The sequence below is a fragment of the Manacus vitellinus genome, unplaced genomic scaffold, assembly GCF_001715985.3.
Source record: "Manacus vitellinus isolate BGI_N305 unplaced genomic scaffold, ASM171598v3 scaffold_41_pilon, whole genome shotgun sequence".
NCBI lineage: Eukaryota > Metazoa > Chordata > Aves > Passeriformes > Pipridae > Manacus > Manacus vitellinus.
The window spans coordinates 5,586,499-5,606,224 of record NW_021940545.1 but is presented as its reverse complement, the minus strand read 5'-3'; the positions used below and the strand labels follow the sequence as shown (position 1 = coordinate 5,606,224).

Sequence of the window (19,726 nt, the reverse complement as noted above, 5' to 3'; positions counted from 1 at the left end):
GAGACTTCATCAGGTTTTATTTGAGGGCACTGCCAGTGTAGAGAGAAAAGCACAAGTACAGCTGCTGTGAGCACCTGCATCTACCTCCTGGAGTCCACTGAAGGCAACCTGTATGCAGTGGGGGTGGAATTACACCCCTTCATTGGGCCCATGTGGTGCAGGTTGGTTTTACTCCTCTCCCCTGCCCTCAGCCAAAGTCACTGCCCCGAGCACCAATGTTCTCTCCCCTTCAGAGCACACTGCTGCCAAGGAAGATTGCCATTTTCTCCCTTGCAAGCCTCAGCATGGCAACCTTTGTGAACTGCTGCTAGCTGGTCTATCAAAACAGTAAAAAAATCAAGATAAAGCAGTGGGGCTGCTGAATGAAGGGGCTTCTGCCTCCCTCATCCCCTTGGCTGGGTATTGTTAGGAACACAGGAGTAACTCAGAGGTTATGGTAGAGAAAAAGCAGTTCCCTCATCCCCGACATAATGCAGAAGTGGGAGGTAAAAGCAGCAGAGGTTTCTTTCTGAGCCTGGCTCGGCCCTGAGTGCCAGGAGTGACGAGGTGTGTGGTCAGTGGGCAGTGAAGATGCCATGGAACCCATAAGGCATTTGCACTGGGACCTCTGCTCGCCCCACCTCTCTGAAGGTCTCTGCATCCAGGACAAGCAGGAAAGCACTTTGGTTCTGCAGGAGGAAAAGAAAGCCAGAATGAATGGCCAGGCTGAACCTTGTTGCACACAAGGGAGCCCAAATGTTCAGCCAGGCCACACAGCTCAAGCCTGTCAGACAGCTGGCCAGGAGCACTGGCAGTCACAGGAGCCACTCAAGAAGCACTGACATTGCAAGGAACACTCCTGGGGAGCAAGGAACTATCTGCCAGGGAGCCTCCAGCTGGGTTCTGTGCTTCAAAAAGTTAACTAATGCTTTGTGACTTTGACAAACTACCAACAGTAAGTTACCTCAGTGGGGGAGACCACAACAGACAAGATGACTCCACTGTCCTCTGCTGTGGCATTAGGCACTGGCACAAACACAGGCTCTGATGGGTAGGATCCATCCTCCTGCCAAATCTAGCAAGCACAGGGACATATGGATGAGCTTCATTTCATTAATACTTGTCTGCTACAGTTAGCAGAGCTGCAAGTTAGAGTGCTCCCCACAAAGATACCCAGGCACACTCTGTGCTCCAAGAAACTTAAGAGTTCAACCTTTGAATGAATCCTTTGGATCCCAGCAGTATGATGGTGCCATCCTCTCCTATTGGGTAAGTGTGTCACATTCACAGGGTGAGAGATGAAATCAGGAATCTCATCCCAGACCCACCGGGACAAAGACCCCCAAAGCCCCTGGTAAATGACGTATTTTCAAAGCCAGTTCAGTGAAACTGAAAAAGGTTAATCTGACTCCAAATCACCTTGAAATTCTTGGTCTCCACATCAACCTTGATCAAGGAATCTCCGACCAAATGCCCGAATCCACAGCCGTAGAAGTACCGGTACCTCCTCCCGTTGGAGTGGGAGTAGTTGATGTGGGGGAACTCCAAACCCCCGACCTTTTCAAAGCCCTCGGGGTGGAGATTTTCATGTGTGCACCAGACCTAGAAGAAACATGCATTACACAGGTGTTGGTTTAGCTCTGACAGGGCAGAAGACCTGACTGGTCCCACCACCAATTGTGGGGGAGAAATGTTCTGGGAAGGGGGAAGAAAAAAGATCTGGGAAGACAATGGCACGGGATGACAACTGTTGCAGGCAATCTTCCCACAGTTCTGTGGGTCTTCAATACACACCTTTCCATCTGCATCTTTCACAGCCCTTGCCAGGGTATAAGGCAGTGGGTTCAGGTTTTTGCCCACGGGTGTGTCTGGATCCACGTGCAGAGGGAGCACAAAGCGGCGAGGGAAAGCTCGGGGGAGCGAGGCATAAACCTGTGACAGAGACAGCAAGTCATGGGCATGGAGAGAGAGAGGAGAGACACTGCAGGCTAAATGCATTTTTGGGGCACAATTTGGAAGTTTGAGACACTCCTCCCAGCCCTAAAATCATTGTCTTCTTTCTGCTGTGTGTTTTACCCAGTTCTGGTAAGGTAAAACACATCATAGGAAGAAGTTCTCTGCACCTTCCAGTATTAGAGTAGAAAACAAAAAGACAAGCAATTGAAAGGGTCAGCATTGCTTTCACAGGATTAATTAATTAATTAATCCTGAGTTGAGTGTGCAGATCCCTCCATTATCTTCCAAATTCAGAACTGGGACACACACTGCACTATATTTAGTTAGAACACTTACATTGCTCTCCATTACTCTCTGGATAAGTCTCCTTCTCCTCCAGATGGTAAGGCAAGCAGGAGACTGCTGTACCTCAGTTCAGTGCCTGAAGTTATCCTGCAGGATTTCCCTCTTCCATTCTCAGGCACACAAGGATTCATGTTTGGAAGTCCAGGGGAAGGATGGATGTACTTGGGGAGCAAAGGGGAGAGCAAACCAGCAGCCCCAGTGTGACAGACATCCAGTGGCTTGCACAAGAGGAAGGATTCCACCATTGCCACTAAAGTTCTGTCCAAGCCAAGTTTAGAGCCCAGCATGTTCCCATATATTAAGCCTTCTAAATAAAACAGGTGACAAGGGCCCTGCTTTGGTGGTTTGCAGTTACTTCAATCCGTAACTCACCAGTTCAACGTGAAACTTCACTTTAATCAGATGTGTTAATCCTGAAACCCTATTTTCAAAGCTTTTATGGTTCATGTAACCCCAGTAACTCAGCTGAGGAACCCTGCCAGATAAATTATGGTTTAGTGAGCAAGCAAAAGCACTTCAGCATGGTTCATGGTTCATGCTCAGTCATGCCTTGGGCTTCTGAGGAGCCGTGAGCTTAAGGCTCTGTTCTGAAATGACTGGCACTCCCCTGTGTGTGTACAGTTTAATGGTTATGTGCCTGTCAGTTAGAGAATGTGGGTTTTGGAAACACGAGCCTAATGTTGACACAGGGACACCTTCAGCCAGATCCAATCCTGGCTGGTCTGTGCTCAGGGAAGGGGGGACAAAAGCTGGGATCAGTTTGCAAAGCACGAGATCGTATTAACCTTCTGCTGTACTCGTGTTCAAAACAGGCTTGGAAAAAAACAAACAAACAAAGGCAAGCAGAAGGAAATGAGCTGGCAGGGAGACAGCTGTAGTGTTCTCAGGTCAGATCTGACTGGGTTCTAGACAGCTCAGAACGCAGCAGGAGGAAGTGCAGACCTGCCTGGGCATGCAGGGCACGGCGGGTTTCCACTCCACACATCTGCAGTGCCAGACACTGACAGTACCCCCGCCTTCCCCACGTGTGACCTATGCAAAATAATGCCTCCAACACGGCCTCAAATGGGGCCTGGGGCAGAGTTGGATAAAATAAGCAATTTATTAGAACGTGCTGTTGTGAGGTGACAGCGCCGGGGCTTCCGTGGCATTTGAGTTTCTGTGATTTTCCTCATCAATGCCACTTCTCTGAAGCAATGCCTTTATAGAACAGGGTGTCTTCTTCCCTTTTGAAGCCGTGCAAAAGCTTGCCTTGCATAATTTCTCGGGGGAAAAATATTATTACACTGGGATAAGGAAAACCAATATGATTAAAAGCAAGGTTTTAAAGCAGGAGGACATTCTGGCAGGCTCTGGAGCTCTGTGTCACACACCAGTTTTAAACCTTTCAAGGGAACACTCCGTGGAGATTATCTGCTAAGAGATAATTAAGCGGATCATTAGGTCCCCATTTTAGTTTTTTACAGCTGTGGGTCCTTTCCCCAGGTCACATCCTTGGCCTCGTGGTGCTCTCCATTCCGCCAGCCTGAGCCTTGCTGCAGAAAAGGAACTGGCCCAGCACCAGAGCCTGGGGAAACAGAGGCAGAGGTCTCACCTGGTCCAGAGCCTCCCCAGCCCTCCTCAGGTTCTGCAGTTTGTACAAGGCCAGGCTGGTGCCATCATCCTGGCAGCACAGATCCAGCACCACACAGCCACAGTCCTCAAAGGCATTAATTTGGTGGAAGGTGACAAAGGGCTTCGTGTACCACTGCCCTGGCAGCACCTGCAGGGACACAGGGGAGGCTCAGGCTCCTCTCTAAAGCTCCCAGCCACCCCTCAAAGGCTTTGACACCCTCTCTCTCTCCCATTTCATCCCCCATTCCCTGGGATCTGCCTTGTGTTGCTACAGAAGGGCTGCTTTAAGCCAGTAACTAGGTAAAGACAGATGAAGAAATGCCAAAATCAGGCCAGGCCCCTTGATGTCCTGACTGCCTCCCTAGAGTATCTGTCCCAGGCTGGAACTGACCTTTTATACCCCTGCATTTCAGCCTCAGGAGCCCCAAGCTGCTTATTTCTGCCTGTTCTTTCAGGGCTGGCAAAGAAGTGAATCAACAGAGAGGGAACTGCAGGAAGTAATCCCATTTCTAATGAATTTACACCCATGCTTTAAAGCCTATATTGCAGTAGCTCCTGGACTGATTCATCCAGCTCCCTGTGGCTGCTGCCAGGCACTCTCCTCTTGGGATCTAAGGTTCCAGAGCAGCTGCTGCAGAGGCCAGAGATGCACCCACCTCCCCAGTGTGCTTATTCACCACGTGGAAGTAGGTGTTGCACTGAGGCTCCCAGCTTATCCCGTCACAAATGGCTTGGCCACGGAGCTTGGAAGTGACAATCTGGAAGAGATTCAGCTTGAGGGGTTGCTCAATGAAAATGATGTAGTTTTCAGTCATTCCTGAAAAGAGAAGGAAGGAGACATCACCCAGGTATGAGATGGGAAAACGCCCCAGGGGCAGGGGGCAGTGGGCAGCCCTGTCTGCCTCCCCCCAGCAGCCCAAACCCCCAGATCTGAGATGGAAAACTGTCTCACCAAAGCTGTGATAGTAGGATGGTTTTGCCCTGTCCATGGGAGGGATGGAGCACAGCACTTTTGTTCCCTCCAATGTGTCAGTGCAGCCTGAGCTCTGTGGAGGGACCCGGATGATGTTATAGCTGGACCCTGGAGGGGAGAAAGGCTGTTCAGCACCACTGAGACTTCACAGGCAGAAAACCAAAGTCAGGCTCTGTCCTTCCCACTTCCCAAGAGCACTGGAAACCACAGTCAGAGCTTCACTGAGCAGAAAATCAACAGCCTGTCATCAAGTCAATGAAACAATCTACAGAGGATTATTTAGCAAAACAAAACAAAAGAAAAGATTGAAAGGAGAAGGATCTTCTCAGGCTGGTAAAGTGCCAGCTCATTTTACTGTCTGCAGTGCATTCCTTAGGTTATCCCATAATAGCAGGATCAAGAGCAAAACCAAGTTCATAGCTTGGGTATCAAAGGAAATGAAAACTCTGAGCCTTGGTGATGCTCAGTTAATAAATCTGAGCATGTGGGCAGGAGAGAATGGCATGTTTGAATAATCCAGAGTTTGGTCTCTCCAGCTGAAAAAAAAGCATGTGCTACAAAGCTGGATATTGCTCAGGGCAAAAGGAAATGAAAGCAGCATGAATGAAAAATGATCAAAACTGGGAAACTGTGGAGTGAACTGAAACCAGCCTGAGGAATCATAATAAAGGGCAGTGGCTGCTTTCAGAGACCTCAGGCACCTGCAAAAGGAGGATTTCACATAACTAACAGTGAATGCCAGCCCTGGGTAGCCACGTCAATGGAATTAGATCCCAACTAGATGCTCATTGTCTTGAGAAGAAGAAAAATCTCCCATAAAATTCAGCTTTGCTGTAATGTAGCCAGGTGACTCATAATCCCATCTTCTCTCCTGCATGACCCCGTGTGGTGCTCATCAAAAGCCAGTCACAAATCATTCTCCCTTTTCCCAGCAAAGCTTGGGAGAGGGGAATCTGTTGGACACTCACAGGCCAAAGTCAGATGGATCTGAAACTAAACGCTGAGAGAGGCCATTGCTGTAAAACAGAACCAGTCTGGCTTCTCAAAGAGAAACAGCAACTTCAGATGTTTCTTCCACCACTGCTCCTTGGAACAGCACCCAGGAGTGTCCTGTGCCCCCTGGCCAGGCCCAGCTTACCGTGTTTCCCATAGGAATTGCCCATGTTGTAGGTTGTCCCATCAGACTCGTAGTGGGGATGAGCAGTGGCCCCGTTCACTGCAATGAACTGGCTCCAGTCTACCTGCAAATGCCAAGGATTTTCAGTCAGTGCAGAACTTCCCTGATGCTCTGCAGAAAGCCACAGGCTTCCATGGAAGTCTGAGGAAGAAAAGGAGACTTTATCCATTGTTAATAATGTGGGATCTGGACTTAACTCTTCAGTTTGCCTGTAGCCTTCCTGAAACCCTTGAAAATTAATGATATTTCTCTCTGTGTTAGTCCTGCCAGTAAAATGGGACTAACAGCACAAGCCATTCCTTGGGAGACACGAACATTCCAGTTGGCACAAGTGACACAGTGGGAATGTTCCCATGCAAGCATTTTAGCTGGGACCCCATGCTATAAGCACAGACAGACATGTGTGAAGAGACAGTCACTGCCCCAAAAAATCACCAAGGAGCTTAGAAAACCAGGTCCCATCTCAGATTGGAGAGTTTAGATGTGAAATCATCCCTTCCATTTCTTCACTTAGCCCAAAAATAACAGTCTGCATTTAAAAAAGCAGCTAAAGGGGATTTTTTTTTTTTTTTTAAATGGAAAGATGGTTCAACAGAGCTGAACACTCAACCTAAAAATCCCCACGTGTCTTCCCATGGCTGCAACTCTGGTTTACAAACCAGATCAAACGAATCACCCAACTCTCCATTTCAGTGTGTAAACTGAGTTTCCTCATGACTCACTACTGATCCTGGAGGGAGAGAGGGACTCCTGGAATGCCTCCCTTAGGATCTCAGGGTGCACTGAGCCTGGTGTTTTGTGGTATCAGGTAGTCAGTCCATGGTTAACACACAGGCACAGGAGTTAATCCTGATTTAGGAAGGCAGAATCCTTCTCACAATTAAACACCTAAATCCCCTCGGAGGGTGCAGCCAGGGGGACACAGAGCTGATGCTGTCATGTCACAGGCCATGTTCTGCCAAACTCAGCCACACTCCTGGGAGATGATGCACAGGACACAGGAAAACTGCTATGACTTTCTGTTCATTTGCTATCAGGGGAGAAAATAAAGGGGCAGCTGAACTTCGAGTTGACTTTACATTGAATTAACTCATTTGCAAGAGAGTTTTAGCCAAGACCTTGAAGGGCAGTTCTGGAGTGTTTAAACAGATGTGAAAGGCAGAAAAAGGGAAGAGAGATGAAGTGACAGGGAGGAGTGCAGGTCTGAGATCAGTGATGACCTTTTTCCTGGGTGCACTTTTACTCTTCACACACGGGTCGGTGCAGACAAGCCCAGACATGCAGTGAGAGCACAGGAAGAGTGGAGCTGTGCCCAGACCTGCATCTGTGTCTCCCCTTCCTTGCCACAGTGGGCAGTGACTGCATCTCACCCCCGAGAGCTGCTGAGGAGATTTTTCAGGGCCTCAGGCACGAGGAGATGCTCATGGCTGTGGCCCAGAAAAAACCTTTTGGAATCTCAGCTGCCCTTAGAAGCAGCAGCAGATTCTGTACCACCAGCTAAGGGTTCTGTGCCACAGTTCCCTCATCCCACCTGCCCACACCTTTTCCTTCGTTTCAAGCGTTTCTGGGTCCACCTTGTACATGAAGATGTTCTCACTGCTGATGTAATAATCTCCTTTATACAGCACGTAGTTCACATTGGCATTGTCACTGGGTCCTGAAACAAAATCCTGGGGTTGGGCACAGCTCTGCTCGAGCTCATGTCACATTATCTCAAGTTACACATGTTTAAACAATAAACCCATTTGCAATGACATTAATTCCTCTGTGGCTGATTAGAAATACCTCACTAATCTACAAAGGCACTCAGGGAACTGTCTGTGCAGGTGAACTCGGGTTAAAGGGACAAGAAGTAGTCCTTACAGAAATCACTGCAGTGAAGCCAAGGTGATCTTCCTATTTCTCTACGCCCTTAGCTCCTGACCTCTTATTTGTTCATATTCTTATTTGTCCCTTTCCTCCCCAGCCAAAGTCCCCTCCTCTAAAAGCCACGTGAAGAGTGCCATGTTTGATTTACAGCACTGGAAACGAGAGGCAGGACTTGAAGCTACAACCTGGGCTGAGGGGAAGGCAGGGATGCTCTTTGTGTGGGACAAGGAATGCTTCTGCTTCCCTATTCCCTTTCTTTCTAAAACTGAGTCAGGGAGATGCCTTTGGAGAGCTGCAGACACACACAGCCAGAGCTGCTCCTGCTGCTCCAAGGGGAGCTGGGACTCACTACCAGGTGGCTGGGAAGAGCTGAGGGAAAAGCTGTTCCCACAGTTGAATGTTGTGTGTGTAGTGAACACACAGCCTGAGGCTGGGAGAGGAAAAACCCAGAGGACAGCCCTTCTTGTAGTGAGGAATTCCCTCTAAGTGTGTGAAGAGTCCAACAGGCAAGGGGAGGGTGGGAACAACCTGCTGGAGCTTGGGAAAGAAAAGGGGGCTGTAGACAGTTCTGAACTGTATTGAGAGAGCTGGGGAGCTTCACTGGAGAACAGGTGACATGGCAGGATGGGGTCCATCTCCTCAGGGGAGGTAAGAAGCAGAAGATGGTCACACCACGAGCAGCAGGTTGCAAACTTCAGGTCCGTTCTGGTTTCAGGAGGAAGTCCTGTGCTTCATTAAGCCAATTTCTTCCCTGACACACATAGGATCCCACAGGCAATGGAACTTCCTCTCCTGGGCAATACCACCTCTCACCCTACCCATGTAATCTGCACCTTAGTCTAGGAAGGGAAGGATTAGCCCACTTACCCTACGAGCTTAGCAAGGCAAAGCGTTTTAAGGGCAAAGCTGTGTCCCAGGTAGAACACAGGTTGTAATGCTCATTACCAGCACTGCACAGGCTGTTCTTTGGAGGCAGATTTCTGTTGGAAACTTGCAACAAACTGGAAGCAGGTGACCTGGGGTGGCACACTGAACTGAGTGTGCCTGTGCCAGCCCAGCCTGACACCCACTTCCATCATTTTTGCTGTCGTTATTCCCGTGGGGCACACGCTGAGGAAAACCACGGGCTCGGCGTAAGCCCACCAGGCTTCCTCACCCCTCCCTTCACAACCAACCACAGGCTCCCCCAGGCAGTTTCTTGTTCCTCAGAGCCCCCCTTACGTGGCATCTCGAAGCGTGACATGAAGCGCCCGAAGAGGCTCTTGCAGGGGTCTGGCATGGCCAAGGTCCCGAATTCCGAGAGCACGATGCGGTTGTGCTGCCTGTTGGTCAGGTAGGAGCTGCTCTGCAGGAACCTGCTCCTGTAGGACACCCTGCCAGCCCTCAGCTGGAACTGGTGCAGCAGAGCCATGCCATCGAACCAGTGGTTAAAGCTTCCAGGAGTTACGAATGAGGGATTAAAAAAAAAGAGATTTTAAAAAGGGATGAGAGAGAAGAAAACAGGCAGAAAAAGATATTAAAAAGAGATCAAAAAGAGATAAAAAACACGTAAATTAGAGGTTAGTAAGAGGTGAGTAAGAAGTCAGTAAGAGCACTGGAATTAGGCACTACATGAAGTTCTGATCTACTGTTCCCTCTTGCCTTTAGGTTTTTATTATTTGTAAAAGGTAATGCCCAGATCCCACAAACACTGAACCGGGTGCAGCTTTGTTTGGGAAAACATTTGAACTGAGTGAAACAAAACAAGTGTATTTGCAGCTGTGGGACATGAAGTCTGAGATTGGTGTGTGTAAGTTTGGGGGGAAATACTCTGTACTGGCAAACCAGTCCCTCTGCAAAGACTCCTGCACAGGGAATAGAATGTCCAATAGAAATCACTGCTGAAAGCCCAAGGGCACAAGGAGGAGCCTTTAGCTCTCAGCTCCTCGAAGGATGTTATTCTCTCTAAAACAGGAAATCTGTGAGACTCTCAGAAAACCTGCTGGTCTCTGGGCATGTGATAAGATGATCAGCTTTGGCCAGTTGCTGCCATCAGCTCTGCTGGAGGAAGGGCTTGTTTGTCACTTTGGCTGTCACTTAGAATGGCAAGGGCAGTAGTTGCCTTCTTGAACTATTTTAATATTTGTTTCTAAAGCAACACACAGAGTTTAGTGCAACCAACTCCCTGCCCTGGATTTCAGGGATGGACTCTTGCCAGTGGCAGAGGACTCACTGGAGACTCACCTGTCATTGCCAAACTCGAACTTGCCGGGCCCGGTCCTCAGAAGGTTGCCATTGATCCATTTGGGAATTTGCCCTTTGACCTTGACTGGGATGGGCTCGGGGGTCTCCTCCATGCTCTGCACTAAGGGGGAGATGCATTGCAGCCCCCTGGGTCTGTGGCAGAGGATTTGCTCTTTGGGTGGGCTGGGAAGGTAATTCTTTAAACCTGCAACAAAAGCGGGGAAAACAAAGAAGAAGGAAATTAGGATTTTCCCCGTAATAATAAGGTGACAATTGCTAGAGGTTGAGTTTGGATGTCTAGAACAACATTCAGCAGCCAGGCTGGAGTGGATGCTCAGGGTGAAGCTGTGTTCCCACAGTAACCCCACACATCCCCAGGGAGCTCAAAACCCAGTGGATTTAACTCCACCGTAGTTAACCCATGAGAGAGACACCAGTTCTGCAGCCCAAAGGAGGTAATAAAATATATGATGATAACTTTTAACTGCAGGAACTTCTGTTTGCAACTGATTTCATAAATAACTGAAAGAAAAGGGAAAAACAAAAAAAAAAAAGGAAAACAGAAAAATAATCGCAATCCCTCCCCAAAAATGGCAATCAGGAAGAACACAAATGCAACTGAGCTGAAGGACATTTACAGGACAGGACAAACGAGATTTAGCAGTTATATTTGGTAAGTAAATAAGCAGTAGCAGAAAGGGATAATTTCTGATGGAGCCTCTTGTGTGACTGCAATAACCCCCTGGTTGGTCACAGCTCCAGGACAAAAGCACCAGGAAAGCATGAACTGATTGGAATGCTGTGAACTCACAGTGATGTCAGTCATTGGCTCCAACAGCCTGGTTTGCAAAGCCTCATCAACACAAGGATTGTTTGAGCAATCCATTTAGCTGCAGAGGTGGATTTACCTGTTGCCTTTCCTGCCAAGGCTCCCTGTCCACAGGGCACTGGAGCTGCTTTGCCCCTGCCCCTAAGAGCACTGAACTAACCTTGAACTGATGACACCGAGCTCTAAGTGGAGTCCTGACCCAAAGGACAGTGTGGCACACACAAACCCAAGCCTGACCAGCTCTAGTACAGGCACCACCACTCACTGCAGGAATTCCAGACCATTTACTGTAGGAATTCCAGACCATTTACTGACCTTGCAACAGCAGTTAGTTCTGGTTTCACCACCCACTTTCACCACTGCTGCTTCCAGCCTACACTCTTCAGCCCAGGTGACTAAGTGGAGCCCTGCACACTTTACCTGTCAGCCTCTGAAACTGTAAGGAGTAAGTGGGTGTTCTTGCAAAGGTTGTAGCACAGTCACAGTTGGAAGCAAAAAGAAAATGCCCAAGGGTGGCAAAAGGTCAGTGCCCAAGAAGGGGCAAAAAGCCAGACAGGGGATGTGGCAAAAAGGGTGACAGTTCTTGTTTTCCCTCAGATGGTTCAAGATTTAAGAATAATTAATGAAATAGTTAAGCCTAGACACCCTACAGCTCCTGATCCTCCTACTTTTCTGAATCAAATTCCCTCTTCTCACTGTTCTTATTCTGTACTGCACTGAAAGGATGCATTTTGGAGTTGTCCAATTACTGACATTAGAAAACCACCCTCTGCCTTTGAGTGGGAACAAGAAGGAGGGAAAGTAATTAAGCAACAATTTCCTTGGACTGTTGCCACAGGGATACACTGAATCCCTTGTTTGATTTGCACAAACCTCACAAAAACTTTTAAATGAGTTCTCATTACCTCCACAAGGTTCTTTCAGGATGGGGATGATTAACTTATCTCAGGGAAGGACAGAGAACCAGTAGAAGACTCCACTGAGAACCTGCTTAATTTTTTAGCCAAAAAAGGATTGAGAGCCTGTGAAAACAAAGCTCAAATGGTAGAGACTGAAGTTAAGTATTTAGGACCTATTTTAAAGCATGGGTCATGATGTATAGATCCAGAAAGGGCTAAGGGAATCTTGGAAATCCCTCTATCAAAAATGAAGGAAGAATTCCATCAATTTTTAGGACTAGTAGGATTTTGTAGGGCTCAGATAGAAGATTTTCCAACAATAGCCAGACAATTGCATGATTTGTTGACTCGGGGAAATCCAGAAGTAATTATTTGGATACCTGAAGGGAAAAGGAGTTTTCAGAAGCTAAAAGAGTGAATTGATTCAAAACAAACAAACAAATTGCCCTGGACTTGGCTTTTACTCACAGCTTTAGCAAGGATAAGAACCAAACCCCAGGAGTCTTCACTTATCTCCATATGAGATAATGTTTGGAATCCCTTGTCTGGTTAGTTTGCAAAAGGACACACCACACAGAGGTAAAAATCTCCAAAGCACCAAAAGTCTGGGCTTCCCAGCAGAGGAGAAAGAAGGAAAACCTGAACTTCTGCTACGTAGAAATCGTGCCCCAAACATCTGCTGAACGTCTGCTCAGATGATCCTCCCAATTTCCAGTGACCAGCAGTGAAATGGAGATGAAACTTCTGCTCCTGTTTCTTTGTTGTCACCCGTGCAGCAGTCAGGAAGAAGGCAATATGTTTTTGGCATTTAACCTGACCAGCTGTGGGGTCTGGGGAGGGCCAAGAGGCTCAGAAAGCTGAGCCAGCACAGCCAAAACAGTGGCTCAGTAACCCTGGTGAGGTTCATCATGGCACAGGATATTGGGAAGAAGAAAACAGTCCTTGGAGTTATATCTCTCCCTTTTATTCCAATAAAAGCTTCATTTTTCTTTTAGTTAGCTCCTCTGTCTCCTGGCTTTTTATGCAGCTCTCAGTACCTGGATTTTCAGAATTTGCTCCCATCTCCACCTTGCTGTTTCAGACAGAATAATCTGCAAAAGAGCCCAGCTGACACACAGCATTTTTCTGAGCTTGCTTCTTTAGAACAGCTATGAACAGGGTGGGGGTTAGGCCTGCAGGAAGGCAAACTGCCAGATTCCTTCAAGGTACTTCTTCAATTTGCCAATACCCAAATCCCTCTATAGCTCTCTAATACAATAATAATGTAATATATTATAAGAGGTAATTAAGATTTTTAAAACAGAGATCAGAAAAGAGATAAGAAAACAGATGGAAAAAGATTAAAAAAGTAAGAATTCAGCCTGTGTAGCAAAAGCAATTAACCTCCAACCTCATCCATCCTCCCCCTCGTGAAATTCAATTAAGCTCTGATTAAATCCTTTATCAAGCACTCAATCTGATCCCAACACTGGTGTCACAGAATATTTTCTTACACAGAAGTAGAAGATTTTCATGTCAACCAACCCCTGGCAGGTTGAGTGACTGCCATCAGAATTTGCAGAAATGCAGCCTTAGTTTGCTGAGCTGCAGCTTGCAAAGATGCCAAACACGGATTAAAAAATGAGAACAACATGTCCCTAAAGAGACATTTTGCATCCAAGCAGGAACAAAGATGGCATGACTGAGGATGGCACCACATCCAAACTGTCTGGACATGCACTGTAAATGGGAATTTTGGAAAGGTACTTCACAGGAAAAAGACCTGGAAAAAGACCTCCTGAGTCATCCCCTCCCAACTGCTGTCCCACAAATTCATATATATGAACTCTACCTTAAAAAGGACTATGTTTTCTGGCACTTATTCCCCCTTTGGATAACTGCTCATTGTCCAGTTGATTAGAAAAATGCTTTCAATTTACAAAAGGACTTTATTCATGGGACAGCTCATCCCCCTCGCTTTTCTGGTAGAGCTTTGGTGGTTTGTGTTTGCCAGGGGTTGTATTTAGAGTGAAGAATGGCATCACTTCCTAACCTAAGTAAGCCAAGTTTTTTGTTTCCCTTGTCCTGTGATAACCCTTCATGTGCTTATTATCTTCTTGAAAGCTGCTCTAGTTTGAATTCATCTCAGAATTCATTCCAAGACAATGTCTACAAAAGAATGGACTATATACAAGAATATGGAAGTGAACACCCCGTCCTATCAGACCAGAGACTCAGAAAGAAGCACAGCAAGAGAATGGATTATTTTTCCTTCTAGAAACCACTCAAACGAGCTCCAGATCCTGAGAGAATTGCATGCAAGTTGTAATCAGAGATCCAGATGAGGCAACACACGAGTTTTCAGAAACATTACAAGTTATCACAGGATAATTCTGAAGAGCCAGGAGGAAGGGAGGGTACAAGGATTTAAAAAAATTAATCCTGCGCTTCTTATTAAAAAAATTAATCTGAATAAGAAACCAAAAATCTATTTCATTTCATTGCACCCAATCTGGATGCACTGAGCATACAGAACACAAATAATTCCTACTTTAATGCAATTTTCCTGAACAATTGCAAAAAAGGTGTATCACCTTCAGATAAAAATTCAGTCATAAATCATAACTGATTGTAACTTCCAGCTACCCAAGAAGGGATCAATCTCTGCAAAAGACAGAAGACGGCCTCTTTGCAATGTTACACAACACGTAATTAAAACTATCTATGGCTTCCATTCTGGCTACACTTCAAGCTGGCAGAACTTTAATACACAATAAAAGCTCTACAGTCCCAGTGGGGCTCACTGAACACAACAAGTGAAAATCAGCACAGTATCACAACCTGCCCTCTCAGAAATGTCATTTCTTGACTACAGTTCCCATCCTACCGCAAGCATTTAAAAACACCTCAAGCATTTAAAAATAAGCTTTAAAACTAAAAATCAGCACGATATCACAACCTGCCCTCTCAGAAATCTTGGGGTTTTTTTAACTGCAGTCTCCATCCTACCTTAATGGTTTAAAAATAAGCTTAAAGCTGAACTTCCTTTGGCACAGCAGAGCCAAATAGGGAGCTGTACATTTTCCTCAATTCTTTTCTAAACATTGCAAGCAATTATTCCAGAGTTATCCCAACCTGGCAGTTCTTCGGGTGCTGCTTCTGCTCACAGCAAACTGACATCCCAACACTGAGTTACATCCAGAAAAAGTGGGATGAAGGACGGGGCTCTTGAAAAAGTTTCTCTAGAGAAGAAACCACCCCAGCTGCTTTGTTTGTCGCAGTGGATCAGACATTAAATTGTACTTAAACAACAGTGGGCGAATCAGAAAAATCTTTCCTGATTTTCTGGAAAAAATCAGAATTTTTTCTGATGGAGGACGGAGGAAACACAGAAGCCATTTGCCAACTGGAAGACTGGAATCACGTCTCAGGGAGCAAATCCACCTTGATTTTAACCTACGGATTCAACTCCAGGGCACAGAGACACCTCCACTTTGTCTCCACCTGCAACTGCACAGTTTCATTGCTCGGCCCTTCCAGCTCCCTGTTCTGTGGTTCTGGGCATTAAGGGGCACACTTTGGTAAATATAGTGCTCAGGGTATTCTTCAAGCAGGGAGGGTGAAGCAAAAAAATTCTGCTTTCCCTGAGAATCATTTTCATGCAGGAGAATCCTCTGGCACAAGCCACGGCCGGCATCACATTCCCTACAAAACACAGGCTGGCACAGCACGGGAAGCAAAACGATTTTCCCCATCAACCCAGCCCGAAGTGAAGTTGCTGTCCTGTGGATTTGTGGCTCCAGCCCTCCCTCTCTGCCCTTCCCCAGCTCAGCTGAGTGTCCCACGCTGGTTTCTGCACTGGGGGGGTTGCACTTGCCTGGTGGGCGCCGGGAGGTCCCCGTGCTGGGCTCCTTGTCCTGTCTGGCTGCTCGGTTCCCCATGGTCAGGGGCTCGGCCACCCACTGCCTCGCTACCAGCCAAGGAAGCAGAGAGGAACACAAAACAAGTGACAGGAAACACGGGGGGAAAGAAATGGAGGAAAGGAGCAGAGAAAAGCCCGGCCCAGGGAGGGAAGTGTTGGTACACGGGAAATACCTGCTCCTTTCCCAAAGGCATCAATAGAAATGGATCTTACACTTTGGGGTGTTCTGGTGGCACATCGGAGAACTTTTCAGATCTTTGGATACCCCAGAAGCAATGCTTTGAATTTAAAGGGCAGGAAAACACCACCACCACCACCACCTAACCCCAGAAATTTTGGTGAATTAAGTTGTGATCTTTACTGGTTCCCATTGTGTGGAAGCAGGTCTCAGACCAAAACAAAAGAGAACAAAGCAAAAACAAAACAAAAAACACCAAAGAAAAATCCCAAAGCAAACTGACAAGACCCAAAACAAACAAAATCAACGAAAAAAAACCCAAACAAAAAACAATTCAGGCAGTGCAGCGATAACACAAATTGCCGGGTTTGGTTGTGATGCAAGATCCCTTGGGGCAATTTCCATCTTGTAGGTTCAGATGGAAGCTCCACCAATGGTCCTGGCTCCAAACCACCCCCTCGCAGCCCACTCAGAGCTGCCTCCCGTGCTCAGGGAATCTGCTGGGCACCGCTCTTCCAGCTCTAAACCATCCGTGTCTGCTGTAATCCTCGCCCCTCCGTTTATCTATTCGATAAATCACAGAGAATTTCTAGCATCTAACAGAGCCCTTCGGGTCGCTCAGCTCCGAATTTCTGATCGATGGAGGTGAGATGGCTCTACCCACCCGTGCCAGCAGCAGCAGCAGCAGCAGCAGCAAACCCTCCTCCCAACGCGACAGGGACAGAAGGGTTCGGTTGTTTATTGCGGTTTTTACCTGGAATGAATTGCATCAAACAGCAGAGGAAATACTGCAAATGCGCAAGCAGGAGGCTGACGGCGGGCAGAAGGATTTGGGCTAACATATTCCGCCGGGCAGGAGGCATCGGCTGGGAGGCGAGGCGGTGGAGCGGAGGTAGCGGTGCCAGGGCGGTGAGCGGGAGCGGAGATGTGCCGGGAGATGAGCGAGCTGCCTGACATCATCCTTTCACAATAAGAGCCGGCCCGCTGTGTCCCGGCAGGGCTGCCAAGGATTCCTTGAGCCATCCCGCTGCCCACGCTCCGCTCCGCGGCCCCGGCCGGGACCTGCCGCCAGTCCTGATGCGCCCCGGGCCCCGTGGCGGCCGCACCTGGGCCAGGTGAGCGGGGAGCTGGCGGGGCGGTGCCGCCGGTGCGAAAACGCTCTAGCGCTACGTGCCTGTTGTACCTGGGGAGCGGGAAAGAAAGGGGAGATGTAGCGACGGATCCGGGCAGCCGGGATTTTAGGGCGCTTCTCTCGGGGTCTCCTGTCGCCTTGCCTTGTCGTTCGCACGTTAGAAAAAAAACCCGTCTTGTTTTGCTGCGAGACCTGAGTAAGCATTTCGCAGCTCAGTGAATCTCGAGGCTTTAGGAATGTTGGCTGCCGCGCCAGATTAGCCCGTCGAATCCGACAGGGAAGGACCAGGCTGTGCCCTGCTGTTCCGAGCTAAGCCGGACCTAGGACAGAGCCTTCCTCCGGGATGCGGGGAGGAAGCTGCCAGCGCTCTGCAAATGCGCCGAGATGAAACCTTTGTTTCGTGCTATTAAGCAGCTCTTTGAAGCTGCCCTGCGCCCTGAGAGGGAGCGGGGCGGCACGCACGGCTCTCCAAGGACCCCACTGCACAGGCAGATTAATACTCATCCTAAATCTTCTGCTGCAAATTAAGCTCATTTCTTCCTGTCCTTTCTGCACGATCCGGGGAACACCTGGCAGCACCAGGTGCTTTTTGTACCCCACCTCTGACCGTGCCCTCCCCTCAGCTGTGCTTTCCTAAACAAACCCAACTGCCCTAAACAAACCCAGCTGCTTCAGCCTTTCCTCACCGATCACTTTTCCTTAACTCTTCATTTCTTTTGGTTCCCACTTTCTTTTAAGTAAGACCAAACTACCACAGAGAGAAGGACAACAACTATGTTTCCTTGTCTTACTTGCTGTGCTGTACCAAACACATTTCAGCTGGTGTTTCACCACCCAACACCACCAAACAAACTCTAGCTATTTTTCTGGTTTGTAAGAAACATGTATGACACCCCTTGTCCGTTTTAAATTTTATTTAGATTTCAGCTCGACCCTTTGTCTAATTGAGATTACAGTGAATTTTCAATGACTTCTAGTTTGCTGCTGTTTGAAAAATTAACTGTATTCTCTAATGACCTTCTTCTAAACCATTCAGGTTAATGTGGAATAAGCAAGGCTGGAAGCAGATCTCTATAGGATAAGCTGACCTATCAGAAAAAAAAAAAGAGTATTCATTGACTTAAGTAGCCCCTACTTCCTGATTGCTCTTATTTTACATAATATCATACAGGATGGTGCCAATTGCTTTACACCGAGCTGTGCCCATCTGTTATTTTCCCACAGCAAGTCAGCTTTCTGATCAAGGATTATTTTTATTTTTTTTTAATTTATTGTTCCCCCAGTCATAGTTAAGAAGCTCCCTTCAGACCCTCTCCAGGCTGGGAGCTGCACTGACTGTTTTTTCTGGCTGTCCCCCCCCGCCGATGATGCCAAACCCCCTCCCACTCTGCTCTCTTCCAGTGCCACCCCAGTCATCAGGGTTTCCGAGCCAATTCAGAGAGGAAGCACAAAGATCCTGTGATTAGCAAAGCTGCATTCTGATTAGTTCTACACAGCCTTAAACACATCTATGACCTGCTCTTTTTCTATTCTGACCCCCCCATTCCCACCTCTGTGCTAAAAGGCAGTTTCATTTTCAGTAAACAGTCACAACCAGCCTTTTCTCATCACTGACTATCTGAACTCTCTCTGCATTATCTGTTATTTCCCATTTTCAGCTTTTAAATAGAAGAGCAATCAGAAGAACCGAGTTTTTTAATCACTTACATTTTCCAGCCTGTGGAGGTATTCACAGCAAGCTCAGAGCTGCAAAAGACTCAGTGCCAAAATCCCCCTGACTTCAAGAGGGTCCGAACTTTGTCTAGGCTGTTCCCAGGTTTAAAAAAAAAAAATCCATTTCTATTGGGTTACTGATCTGTAATCTTAGACGTTCGTGTTAATTTACAGGCACTGGGGCTTAAACAAGGAGGGGAGAAGCTTAAAGAAAACGTAGTTACCAGCTGAGCTTCGCTGATCAGATTTTGCAGCTTTAAAGCCAATTAATTTTCTGTCCAAACCTCCTTCAGTAAAACGGGAAAGCGGATAGTGGTGGGATGGGTGCCAGTGGGGCTTCACGTGGAGCTCCCTCCTGGGGGACAGGATGGAGGAGCTTTTAGTGGCACAGCAGAAAAGAGAGAGACAACTTGCTTTGTTTCTCCCAATAACCACCAAAATACGTGAGAGGAGGCAGAAGCATCATTAGTGGGGTAGGTGAATTGTAGACAAGTAGGAAACCAGTAAAAAGCTATTTTCTAATGGCTTAGCAGCAAAAGAGTGTGTAATGAGTGCTCCCAAATATTCAGATATTGAGTGGAACACTGATGGGCAGCCAACAGAAAATCACTCTCTATTTTTGGCCAGCACAATAATTAAGGAAAGCTCCCTTTAATCAGGAAGGGATTAATGTATGATTGATTAATTGCCATTGCTGACATGTTAATTAACTTCAGAAGAGGAGAGGCTGGTTTATTTTCAGTGGATGTTTCAAGTTTTCTACACTTGCCATTTCAAGCCAAAACGTTCTAAAACTCCCTATTTAATTCATTTTACTTGGTTTACTTATACATGTATCCTCACATATATTCATGCAGCAAAATCAGAGGGTTTGTTGCTGTTGGCAATTTAAAAACTTTTAATAAGCACAACCACACTGTTCATATGCTCACCTAGGT

The 19,726-nt window shown here is 47.2% G+C and overlaps 1 protein-coding gene across 3 annotated transcripts; it reads right to left on the bottom strand.

The window, feature by feature from the left end:
• On the bottom strand, positions 1–16,806 carry BCO2 (beta-carotene oxygenase 2). Of its 3 annotated transcripts, XM_018078743.3 has the most exons (13): positions 16,698–16,806; positions 15,721–15,813; positions 10,137–10,341; positions 9,135–9,346; positions 7,586–7,701; positions 6,006–6,108; positions 4,847–4,975; positions 4,551–4,711; positions 3,875–4,042; positions 1,774–1,911; positions 1,399–1,581; positions 944–1,054; positions 1–668 (listed from the first exon to the last, which is right to left on the bottom strand). In XM_018078743.3, the coding sequence occupies exons 1-13, from the start codon at positions 16,804–16,806 to the stop codon at positions 555–557; spliced, it is 1,842 nt and encodes a 613-aa protein (XP_017934232.1). In that variant the 3' UTR covers positions 1–554. The 3 variants fall into 3 exon arrangements, with proteins under 3 accessions (XP_017934232.1, XP_008927149.2, XP_017934231.1); XM_008928901.4 differs by lacking the exon at positions 15,721–15,813; XM_018078742.3 differs by lacking the exons at positions 15,721–15,813; positions 16,698–16,806 and adding an exon at positions 10,799–10,899 and having other exon boundaries at positions 10,137–10,342.
• Between the last annotated feature and the right edge of the window lie 2,920 nt (positions 16,807–19,726).

Coding starts and splice junctions, on each gene's coding strand:
- BCO2 (XM_018078743.3), bottom strand. CDS start 16,806: ATGCCTCCTGCCCGGCGGAATATGTTAGCCCAAATCCTTCTGCCCGCC. Junction 4,043..4,550: donor TGAATAAGCACACTGGGGAG/GTGGGTGCATCT, acceptor GTGTCCCTGCAG/GTGCTGCCAGGGCAGTGGTA. Junction 1,055..1,398: donor TGGAGACCAAGAATTTCAAG/GTGATTTGGAGT, acceptor TGTGCTTGCTAG/ATTTGGCAGGAGGATGGATC.